At 39.0% G+C, this 12,623-nt stretch overlaps 1 protein-coding gene across 3 annotated transcripts; it reads right to left on the bottom strand.

Annotated features, from left to right (window-relative positions):
• Positions 1–3,656: 3,656 nt before the first annotated feature.
• On the bottom strand, positions 3,657–9,025 carry LOC103935320 (sucrose synthase). Of its 3 annotated transcripts, none has more exons than XM_009345082.3 (12): positions 8,868–9,025; positions 7,191–7,326; positions 6,946–7,072; positions 6,694–6,845; positions 6,351–6,543; positions 5,812–6,243; positions 5,544–5,720; positions 5,337–5,453; positions 5,073–5,239; positions 4,763–4,987; positions 4,112–4,675; positions 3,657–4,025 (listed from the first exon to the last, which is right to left on the bottom strand). In XM_009345082.3, the coding sequence occupies exons 2-12, from the start codon at positions 7,286–7,288 to the stop codon at positions 3,854–3,856; spliced, it is 2,424 nt and encodes an 807-aa protein (XP_009343357.2). In that variant the 5' UTR covers positions 7,289–7,326; positions 8,868–9,025; the 3' UTR covers positions 3,657–3,853. The 3 variants fall into 3 exon arrangements, with proteins under 3 accessions (XP_009343357.2, XP_018500025.2, XP_048431591.1); XM_018644509.2 differs by lacking the exon at positions 8,868–9,025 and adding an exon at positions 7,636–7,760; XM_048575634.1 differs by lacking the exon at positions 8,868–9,025 and having other exon boundaries at positions 7,191–7,562.
• Positions 9,026–12,623: the final 3,598 nt, after the last annotated feature.

Genomic DNA, 12,623 nt, shown 5'->3' with positions numbered 1-12,623 from the left:
GGGTCAACTCCGAAATGTAGTTTAGTATTATGTTTTGCATTTTTTTGGATCAAATTATGTTTTTCATTTTCATTTTTATTGATTTAAAATATATTTTTCTTAATAGGTAACGGATCAGGTCATATTACCTGATAATATTAGCGGGTTGATTTCGAGTCGGATCATATTACTCGTTTACTTTAACGAGTATTACACGACACGATCCGTTAAGCTATCGGGTATGACACGAACACAAAAAACACGATACGAATACTAGATGTCCACCAAACTTGAATTTGACATTCTACTAGTTTCTAGCTATTTCTTTCTACAAACAGCCTACCGATATGGGCGTCACATTTTACTAACCTTACAAAGGCTACAATAGCTTTAGATACTTGAAGTGCATGCACCGCAGAAAATTATAGTTCATTTGCACCCGGTCAAAGTGCATGTCTTCTAGAAGCTCCTGCCTTCTAGACTTGCAGCTAGAATCTTCTAGAATCCAAACACCGACCAGGCGGGTGTTGGTTCTTCAACAGCTCTTCCTCCTCCTCTTCTAGAAGCTCTTGCCTTCTAGACTTGCTGCTTGAATGTTCTAGAATCCAAACACCAACTGGGCGGGTGTTGGTCTTCAACAGCTCCTCCTCCTCTTCCAGAAGCTCCTGCCTTCTAGACTTGCTGCTAGAATCTTCTAGAATCCAAACACCAACTGGGCGGGTGTTGGTCTTCAACAGCTCCTCCTCCTCTTCCAGAAGCTCCTGCCTTCTAGACTTGCTGCTAGAATCTTCTAGAATCCAAACACCAACTGGGCGGGTGTTGGTCTTCAACAGCTCCTACTCCTCCTCCTCCTGATGTTCATGATTCGGCTCAACAACATCCAATATTAACTCTTCCTCCAACGATGTCTCGAATTTGTCAAAAGTCGATCCCAACGGCAGTCACAGTACACACAAGGTCAATTTGTAGATGGCATTTTTGGAGGCGGAGGCAATGAGTTGCTCGCGCTGTTTCTCATACTTGTCCTTGTCGACTACATATCCCGAAATCTTGATGAAGGTACTCTTTTCTCCTCTTAGGCATGGCGTTTTTGCCAAAAGTCGAACAAAAAACCTAGAGTTGGCAATGCTAGCGGTATGATCTGCGGATGTTGTCGCCGTGGTCGGGGTCATGATGATGGAACGTCGAGCCACTTCCAGTGTGCTTGAAAATCCAACGTCGGATAACAGTACTTTCACCCGGGGCCAAGATTCTACAAGCCACTCCATGTTGGTTTCGTCTTCCAACAACTCGGTGAAAGAGAACGCCATCGAGTTTCGAGTTTTGGTTCGAACGAAAACACTCGATACAGAAGAATTAGCACGACTAGCAGTAGATCACAGAGAGAGACGATCGATCGAGGATTTTGGGTTGTGAAGGGAACGAGTTTATGTTTATGGAGTGAAGAGGGGTTGCTTATTGCTTTTATATCCCCTATTTCCTTTTTTTTTTTTTTTAATAAAATTTGGCCGCAAAGTCCATCTCACTCCAATATTACTATCATGAAAAAAGATTTTGAGGAGAATTTATTGATAGACAAGAAAAATACAACATGTTAAGATGGATATAAAACCAAACATTGACCATTAAAGAATTCATAAAAGCTTGTCAAAACCTCGTTTAACAAACCTATAACGAAGAAGCTGGTAATTTTGTATGTTATAAAAAATTTATGATATTTATTATGTGAAGGAGAAAATCATGCAAATAATAAATTAGAGATTGCATAATGTGGTTTCTCGAACCATTATGTGAAGGAGAAAATCATGCAAATAATAAATTAGAGATTGCATAATGTGGTTTCTCGAACCATGACACCGCTTCATCACATTTATCTTTTAAAAAAGAACAAACGTTGTGTTAAAAAAATTTTTGGGTAAAGTATAAAAAACTACCTCAATTATTGATGTCACAATATTTTTATACCTTATTTTTTAAAAATGACAATGTTATGCCTCATCTTTAGAATTTGGTCTAATATTACACCTTCCATTACTTGGCCGTTTACTTTTAAGTTAAATACTGATGTGGCTTGATTCGGAACTCACTTTCTATTAAAAAATTAATAAAATATTATTAAAAACTAAAAAAAATATTTAATATTTTTTAAATATTAAAAGAAAAGTAAAAGAAAATTTTTTTTTAAAAAAAAAAAAAACCCCAGTAACCACCCCCTCCCCCCGCCCTGCGGAAGAAGAAAGAGGAGGAAGAGGAAGAAGAAGGAGGTCACAAAGGTTTCCGATTCCACCTCAATGGGATCTGGGTTTTTTTTTTTTTTTTTTTTTCCTCTTCCTTCTTTTGCAGATTCGGGTTTTTTTTTCTTTTCCTCCTCCTTCTTTTGCTGATTTAGGTTTTTTTTTTTTTCTTCTTCTTTTTTCTTTTGGGTTGCATATTCCGTTTTTTTTTTCCTGGGTTGCAGGAAGGGGACTGGTGTCACATCTCGGCCCAGGCCCCCACTACATTCCAGGCTCGACTCCACTGTAGCACGATATTGTCCACTTTGGAGGACCACACCCTCACGATTTTGTTTATGGGAACTCACACGAGAACTTCCCAGTGGGTCACCCATCTTAGGAGTGCTCTCGCGCGCTACTCGCTTAACTTCGGAGTTCCGATGGAACCCGAAGCCAGTGAGCTCCCAAAAGGCCTCGTGCTAAGTAAGGATGGGAATATACATATAGGTATCGTTTGATATGCAGACGAGACGGAACGGAACGGGACAGGACGGAAAAGAACGGAGCGGGTGAGGTGGAACGAAAATTCACCCAAAACTCGTTCCATCCGTTTTAGGCGCACCAAACGTGGGACGGAACGCCTTGTCCCACTCCGTTCCGTCCCGTCCCACGTACCAAACAGTACCATAAGGATCACTCCCTTGGACGATGTGGGATCTTACAATCCACCCCCCTTAGGGGTCCGACGTCCTCGTCAGCACACCACGGCCAAGGCTAGACTCTGATACCAAATTGTCACATCCCGGCCCGGGCCCCCACCACATCCCCAGCTCGACTCCACCGTAGCACGATATTGTCCGCTTTAGGCTCCGACCACGCCCTCACGGTTTTGTTTTTGGGAGCTCACACGAGAACTTCCCAATGGATCACCCATCCTAGGATTGCTCTCGCGCGCTATTCGCTTAACTTCGGAGTTCCGATGGAACCCAAAACCAGTGAGCTCCCAAAAGGCCTCGTGTTAGATAGGGATGAGAATATACATATAAGGATCACTCCCCTGAACGATGTGGGATCTTACAACTGGAAGGGAGAAGAAGATGAAGATGCGGGAGAAGAAAGAGAAGAATGGTAGGGTTAGGGGGAAAGGGTACGAACAGAAGGTTTTTTTATTTTATTTTATTTTATTTTAATTTTTAACTTTTCTTTATTATTTTAATATTTAAAAATTATTAAATGATTTTTTTTAATTTTTAATAATATTTATTAACTTTTTAATAGAAAGTGAGATTCAAATCAAGCCACGTCAGCATTTAACTGAAAAGTAAACGACCAAGTAACGGAAGGTATAACATTGGACCAAATTCTAAAGATGAGGTATGAAAATATCGTGACACCAATAGTTGAAATAGTTTTTTTGTACTTTACCCAAAAAATTTCTACTTGAACCAATAATGGTAAGGAGGGAAATAAAAAAAAATACATTAAAATGACTTCATTTCCAATGGGAATCGAAAATTACAAATAACAAAAGAAAAGAAACATTAAAATTGCTTTGGTAAATAAAATATATATACAAAATCCTCATGCTAAGGAGGAAAAAACTCCACTGTAAGCCAACCAATGCTTCCGCCCCTTTATTTACTCTAAGAAAAACTTTCCCTTCACTCCTCCACAGCAAGAGGAACAGACGCCGCCAGCTTGCGGTACTTGAGGGCGTAAAACATCTCCAGATAGCGGCGGCTCTCCAGGCGATCAAGGTTCGAAACATCTTTCCAGAAGCCATAAACTCCAGTGAGTGTCAAGAGCCTCTCAGAGTAGATTTGCCATGTGTACCTAAACGAAAACAGAGCAGAAATGTAAGATAACTTGCAAGCCAAGCAAAACAATTTACTGCAAAAAATGGATTTGTTCTTGCTTACTTCTCGTAAATGCGCTGCAAGCCGCCTTGAGAAATCTTGTCCCAGTGGCTAGGATCAGCCTTGCTCTTCTCAAAGAAATCAACAAGGATCTCAGCAGCCTGATCGCCGTGGTATGGATCAATGTGGTAGCCCGATTTTCCATTCACAATAATCTCAGCCGGGCCACCCATGCAAGTGGCAAACGTGGGCAGTCCACAAGTCATGGCCTCAATGACTGTCAAGCCGAAAGCTTCATACACAGCAGGCTGCACAAAGGCTCCCCTGGTGTCACAAATGTAGCGGTAGAGTTCACCATTCCTCACACGGTTCATCTGGGATGAAATCCATCTTAACTGCCCGTTCAGCTTGTAGGTGTCGATCAGCTCATACATCTTCTTCAACTCAGCCTTCTCCTCAATGTCCTTGGACTCGTTGCGGCGATCACCAGCAACCACAAGAAGGTTAACCAACTCTCTAAGCTTGGCATTCTTACCATACCACTCGACAAGCCCAGTGATGTTCTTCACCCGGTCCAGCCTTGCCATTGTGAAGATGATTGGCTTGTTCCTGTCCTTCAACACACATCTGATCGGAAAACAATATAAACGCGTTAGCACATATTCGATCACACGAAGTATTGAGCAAAATATAAATGGGAAAAAAGTAACTTACAATTGTTCAATATTTTCGACTTGGCCATAAAGGAGCTCTTCAATTTCAGGGTGGAAGTGGGTCAACCTCTTTTCTTTCTCAGAGTAAGGGAAGTAGACATCCATGTCAGCTCCTGGTGAAACAATGTTGAACTTGGGATCGAAGACATCAATACCATGAACGACACGGTAGAGCCCGGGAAGGGTGAAGGCAGTGTGGCTCTCATACTGACCAACAGTGTCTTTGCTGCAAACATTCATAGAACACAAAATTAGGATCCCAAAAGACAATACGGTTGATAAGAAAAGTCTATGCCGAATGTATATATTACGTTCCAGCAATCTCTTGGAAGGTACTGGTGACGATGAAATCAGTGTGGTTCATGGCGATAAGATCAGCTGTAAATTGGCATGAGAAGTGATAATTCTCATCCAATTTCTTCCAGTAAAGGTCAGAATCAGGGTATTTTGACTTCTCCAGAGCATGGGCAATGGTGCACTGAAAGACAGCGAAAACCGAACAATAAACTTAGCTACTAAGATGTAAAAGGCATCGAAAGGGCATAACTAATTATAACTAAATGGAAATCACAAACCTGTGTAACACCCAACTTGTGTGCCATCAGTGAGGCCACAATATTGCCATCACTGTAGTTTCCAATGATGAGATCAGGCTTGCCCTGCATTTCCTTGGAAAGTTCCTTAATCGCATCCTAATAACACGAAAATCAGCAAGTCTGAGAACCAAATACAAGCAAAAATTAGAACATATGGAAACCGATAGTATTAACAAAGAAGTTCACCTCGGCATATGTCTCTAGGTAGGGCCAGACTTCGAATCGTGAAATCCATCTGCGGACAATGGCACCCTTCTCGTCTCTGAAAGGAACACGAAGAATATCTGAATGCTCACACCCGTAAACTTTCTCAAGACGATCACCACATGTGGTTCCAACAGCATCAGGAAGAAGCCTTGTGAGCTGTGTTTGAAACATAATAAAAGCATCAGAATAGAATGAAATCACCAAATAACATAAATTCTGCAGCCACAAAATTTCAGACAAAACTCACAATGATAATGCGGGGAGTGATATCGAGTCCTTGCTGCTTAATGCGCTTAAGCATCTCAGACTCCAAAGCGCGAACTTGATCCAAGATATAGACAACCTGGCCACCAGTGTCAGGGAACCCCAAGACATGGTCTTGGGCAAAATATCCGTGGGGCGAAAGGATCACAACATTGAAGACCATGGGGATCTGGCCGAGGAATTTCTCAAGAGTAAAAGGATCGGGTGCCTCAAGAAGGTCCAACAGAAGTTGGATCATCTCAAGCACGCGCTCAGCAGTGTCACCCCAACCCCTCTCCAAACCCATGGCTTGCAACTTGGGCTCGAACTCCTTGTAAGGAGTTCTGGGGGCAATTGAAGTGAGGAAATCCTCTGCCTTCCTCAGAACATGTTGCAGCTCATTCACATTCTTAATTCTGTTATTCAGCATCATGTTCTGCACGAAGAAGCCGATCAAATTAAATCCAGAGATCAGCAAAAGAGTATTAATTTCATTTGATTTCAAACAAAGATGGTAAAGTTGCAAATGAAAGAAAATCAGACCCTGCCCTCATAGCAGTGAACTTGGAGAAACTCAAGCAAAGGGTGCAGGCTCTCCTTGTCATGGAAGAGCTTAGCAGAAAGGTGACGATTGAGGAACTCAACGCCATTTCCAATGGACTTGGAAAGAGTTGGGCGGGGGAAAGATGCATTGAACGGCTGAAAGTCCAACTCAAGCACGAAGTTGCCATTGGAACTGCAGTTGAAACCAGCAAAAATGATTAACGACGCAAAGAAACTAACAAATGCGATATTCTAAACTACTCAAAATCTATGAAAAGTAACAAAAAATTAAGAACCGAATAGAAACTTTAGAAATCAAACTATAAAAAAACAAAATATCTACCTCCCATCAACAAGTTCCTCCTTGAATTGCAAGTACTCAGCCACACGCAGCTCCTCGAGAGTGAGAGCATGGACATTCACACGAATGTACTCCCAAACACCGGGCCTTGGGCGCACAGCAAGAGCCACCCATGGGGGCAGAACAACAGCCTCCTACATTAAACAAAAACATTCACACAAACAATTCAAAAACTCCTAAAAAAAACACAGAAACAAATGACTATAAAATATAAGTATGATCGAAAATGTATACCTGGGTGTGCTTCAAAACTTCACCAAAAGCCCCATCCAACAGCTTCTGCCTGTTATTTTCAGGAATCGCTTCGAACTCGGCATGAAGCTGATGGGGTTGCAGAAACCCTTTCCCCTTGCTCTCAATCCTAAAACCCCAAAAACCCTTTTAGTGATCAAACCAAAAAACAACCTTATTGCAAAAGACAAGTTTTTGCATGTTTTGGAACATTTGACAGAAACCCATTTGTGATCATAACATAGTACCTTGAAAGAAGGGCCAGAATCTCATTGCGTTGAGTAGAGAGGGTTTCGTCCAGCCTCTCCCGTAAGCTCTGGACCCGGGTCAGCACACGTTCCGCCATTGACAGCAGCAGCTTGAAAAATCAGACACCCTTAACAGCTGCAAGAAAAGTTAAAAAACCAGAACTTAACAAGTTATCCAGAAAAAAGTCAACAATTCAAACCTTAAATAAGACTAAACCAACAAATCAAACGGATGAACAGGTTTTTTTAATATTCAACAAAAATAAAAACAGACATCTAAACAAAAACAGGGCAAAAACCCATCAAATAAAGTCTGAACCCAAAACGCAGAAGCCATTGATCTATGTGGTCGCGTAATAAAAATCCGGAAAAGATAAAAAAAAAAGATCATCCCAAGAACAAGAAAAATAGAAAAAGTAAAAAGTGGGAAAAAGAAAAGGAGTACCTTAGGGAGGAAGGAAAAGAGTTGAGAACAGTGAAGTGAAATGGTTTGATGAACAAAGATAGTGGGAGAGCGAAATAAAATGGTAAGAAAAAGACTTGGACAAGATTCCATTTCACTTTTGACCTTTTTGTCTCAATTAGGATGGAAAAAATACTCATAGGCTTGGATAGACGTGATTATCTGTAAATTTAAAGTTCACGATTATGGTTATGGGTAACCGTTTAAATGAATAAACGGTTAAGGATATAATTGTTTATTTGTGAAATTTAAATGGATAGTTATGGTTATTACTCGCGGTTATAACAGGTATCGGTTATGAATATTACTTACGGTTATAACAGGTATCCATCAGTTATGGTATTACCCAAAATCCACAAATTTTATTTGACAGATCTGTCCTACTGTTGATTTTTAAGTGTCGGTAACGAAAGTTACTTACGCATATAAAACTCTACGGTGATGATATTTCAAACAAATATCCCACTGCTAGGTGTTGGACTTGCACAGCATGGCAAGTTCAGGCCCTTGAGCTATCCTAAGGGCCAGGTCGGGTTTGATGGGCTCAAGCAACTAACTAAAGTAAAATATTTGATGAATCAATTTAATTCGAGAAGTCAATTTGAAGCAATATAAAGACATCTTCTCATCCATTTGAAGCAATTAAAATTTAATATATGTGTTTAATTATCCAAAAACGAAAATATGACAATTTTTTTTTTTTAAGTTGTTAAAAAAAATATGTAGACAGATGAAAAAAATGATAAATGGGTAAAAAAGGATAAACGGGTTCAAAACGGATAAATGTTTATGGTTAAATAGGTAAACGAATATGATTAAATGGGTACACGGATACGAGTATAAGTATAACTGTTTATGCAATTACCTAACAGGCAAACGGTTATGCAGGTATGAACCTAAGCGATTATGGGTAAATAACCACGGTTACCTGCCCGCCATAACCGTTGTCAATCCCTAGTCTCAATTTCTTACCAAAAGTAAACAAAAATAGTAGGAATTTTTAGTGCAGGTGCAGGCATTGTAAATGTGTATAGAAAATGAGAGTATTAAATGCATGGAAATTAAGCTGGAAACATTCAATTGAAACACAAGAATCAAACGCTGTGGTTACAAGCAATTTATTCATAAGCGCTTGAAACTTTTGGATATATATATAGGATCAATCAAAAAATGTGTATAAACTTTTTCTAATGGTAAAGACTAGCTATCATTACCTTAAAATCCGACGAAGAATTACCACCAACAAATGTTCTTGACCGAAAGAGTAACGAATCAACGAATAAATCGAAGTGGTGATGAACGAAGTATTCAATATACAGAACACAGAGATGATAGAAATGAAGAGAGGATGAATAAGAATGGGATGGAGGAGAAGGATGGTAGAACAGCCTTTTATACATGTCCTTTGCCTCCTTCCTTGCTGTTGGTCGTGACTGCTGCGTAATGCTGTTGCTAATTGACTTGACTATTAATTTAATTTAATCTCTTTTTAAATTACAAAATAAAACAATTGGTTCCTGCGGCTTTCATTTCCAGCGGTTTCGTTGTTGTTTTTACAAAACTGCTTTACTTTTCTTCAGGAATATGAGTCTATGACCCCATTTCTTTTATACTCATTTTCCATGTACACTTTCTTCTTCAACGTCCCTTTTTCTGCTCATTAATTATTTGTTTATTTCTGTACTTTATAGCTTGTAGGACCTTTTGCCATCCTATATTATCGTCTACGTTCTTTTTATATCTTATGGATGCATTTGTTGTGTTGGACTATTTCATACTGGACTAGTTTCGGAGATTAATTTAAATTGGCTTAGACTAGACTAAGCTGATTTAGTGAAGGATTTGATGTAATGTCAAGATTAAGGAACAAATTAATAACAAATTCAAATATTATATTATTTAATTCATATTTATTAATATTTTATATTATTTAATAAATATTTAGTAATATTTTATTATTACTTCGGTCTATTTTCTCATTCTAGAAACCTCCTTCCATTCCTAATTGTTTTCCTTCCATCCCCTTTTTCTTCCTAAATTTAAGGGTTTGATGTAATGTCAGGATTAAGGAACAAATTAATAACAAATTCAAATATTATATTATTTAATTCATATTTATTAATATTTTATATTATTTAATAAATATTTAGTAATATTTTATTATTACTTCGGTCTATTTTCTCATTCTAGAAACCTCCTTCCATTCCTAATTGTTTTCCTTTCATACCCTTTTTCTTCATAAATTTTCTCGGCCCCTCTCCCTCCGTTTTCTTCCTCCCTTTCCATCTTTTTCTTCGTCCCTCTCCCTCTTCATCTCCATATTCTTCTTCCTTTTGTTCTCCATTCATCTCCCTCTTTTCTTCCTTTTGTTCTCCATTCATCTCCCTATTTTCTTCCTAATTTTTCTAAGACCCAATTGGTGAATCAGAACTCGAATCAGAATCTAGGTCATCTGGGTATTCATGGGTCTGCTTCTCCGACGTCAATGGCAAAGGTCTACGATAAAGGAGTCAAGACTTGGTGCATGTGTGATTAGAGCAATTGTTATGCATTTCATACGCACAACAATTTTTTTTTCTTTTTTTGCTTTTTTGTTTAAAATTTTGGATTTGGATATGATTTGAAAATGGAAAGACTGCAAAATTTTGCCTTTTTTGTTTTGAATTTTGCTAGATATGGATCGAAAAATGGTAGATGAGAGGGGCGAAGTAGGGAGTTGGTAGATGGGAAGGGGGAAGTGAGGAGGGCGAAGCGGATAGGAGTGGGCTTAGCAATCAAGCCGATTTCGGCGGGTTTCGCTAAGACCCTTTAGCGAAGAGCTTAGTCCCGTTTAGTCGGAATGAGTCTCATTAAACTTTGTCTCAATGTGTAACAAACACGGGACTACTCTGCCAATTAATCCAGTCAAATCTAGGGAATGCAAACAAACGATACTTTTTTGAACTACTTAATAGTCCCAAACTATTAAAAATTGAGCTACAACATGTAGTTTTCATTGAGTTTCATTTTTATTGTTGTATTTTTAATTGCGTCGAATTTGGTTTCTGTAGTTAATTGTTCTACTCCGAAAAGTATTTTATCTTTTTAAATATTTTTCTTTTGTCGGAAAAAAAAAAGCCAGATAAATAGTTTCATAGATATGCATCAAGCTCCTTTTGCAAGGGATCCGGAAGCTTCAAATCTTCCTTGTGTCGTGTCGTCACTTTTACAAGCATGGCAAGATAAAACACCATTTAAAATAAAGGAATTTTAACGAAAAGTTTTATTGTAAAGTTCTCTTTAACGAAAAACCATATTTTTATACTAAAAAGTCAATTATGATATTATTCACCTTATCATTTATTTTGCCCTTATCATTGAAACTCAAAGTTCGCAAATCATTTTCATTAGTTTTCTTTAAAATAAAGGTTCATTGCACATGTATACCGCTTCGTAAAACCTCCCTGTTAGCAACAGTTCCACCAAATAGAAAGTAAAAACGAAGAACACCTTGCCATCGACTGGTCTACAGCAACCGCTACAGCATCATACTTAATTCTTCGGACAAATGACCTTGAGGGCCCATGGTAGACATGACAGTCACCACAAAATCCTTTCCATCCTTAAACCCGTCCTTGATCTGTGTAAGCACTGTCATCAGTGGGAAGCCTTATATCCCGAAATATTGACGAAGGTAATCTTTTGTCCTCTTAGGCATGGCGTTTTTGCCAAAAGTCGAACAAAAAGCCTAGCGTTGGCAATGATATCGGGATGATGTGCGGTCGTCGTCGTCGTCGTCGTGGTGATGGAACGTCGAGCCACATCCGGTGTGCTTGAAAATCCAACGTCGGATTTCGGGTTTCGAGTTTTGGTTTGAATGAAAACACTCGATTTAGAAGAAATAGAACAATTGGCAGTAGATCAAAGAGAGAAAGACGATAGATCGAGGATTTCGGGTTGGGAAGGGAATGAGTTTATGTTTATGGAATGAGTGGGGTTGCTTATTGCTCTGATGGTTGGAAAGTAATACTATTTTATGATTATTTGGATTTAGTTGTTAGTTTAATATTGGGCTTAGCACATATGAAATAGGGTTTTTAGGTTTTTTTCCTTATAAATATAGTTTATAGTTTAATACGAATATATGTTAGTCACAATGTAATCTAGTGAGATTTTGTATTTATTTTAACATTTTCGTTTGTTTAATAATATTTTTGTTATTTTGTAATCTTGTTCGTCGCACACTCTTATATTCAACTTTGATCCTTTGAGATTTAATCTGTTTAATCTGAATTTGTTGTTGATTCGTATAAGTATGTCTGTTTGTGTTGTCCGTTGTTTATTTCTAGTTTAGATTGTCGTTGGTGTAGTTTGAAAAACAAAAAAATCTGGAAAAGAAAAACTGTCATTACGTTGAGCCCCCGGAGCGCGTTGCACCATAGCCAATCCGAAACGTAAGGTCTGTAACCCAAGCCACCATGCCCAGCATCCATGACCACCCCACCATCACCTGCATGACTCATCGTCGCTGCGCACCACCCGTTGCCAGACCTGGCTGATCAACCCGCACCCGATCCATTCATGGTTCGCCACTGCAGTACCCGCTGCCTGAGAGCTAGTCACTTGCTGCTCATGTTTGCACTTGTTGTTTGTTGACCGTCGTTGCCGCTACCAAATCGAATCCAGGTTGTCGGTCCAAGGAACTGCTGTTGTTCGAGGCTGCTCTCTTGGCCCCTGTCTTCAATTCTGATGAACCCGAGTATTTTATGATGATGGCCCCTTATTTTGTTCAGATGGACCTTTACTTTGATCTAAAGTGTTGGAAAAAAGACAAAAAATTGTTTGGTTTTTTTAAGGCCCATACGGGCAATGAGAAATAATTCGCCAGGAAAAGATTGGCATTTTTGGTTTGAACTTTTTTTAGGCCCACAAGGATAAGTGTTGCGAGTTTGTTTGTCTGAGTGTTTGGATTTTTGACCACTCGAGTGATA

Source organism: the organism of the source record quoted next, unplaced genomic scaffold (genome assembly GCF_019419815.1).
Source record: "Pyrus x bretschneideri cultivar Hongxiangsu unplaced genomic scaffold, Pyrus_bretschneideri_v1 Contig8, whole genome shotgun sequence".
NCBI lineage: Eukaryota > Viridiplantae > Streptophyta > Magnoliopsida > Rosales > Rosaceae > Pyrus > Pyrus x bretschneideri.
This window is presented reverse-complemented; position numbering and strand designations above follow the sequence as displayed.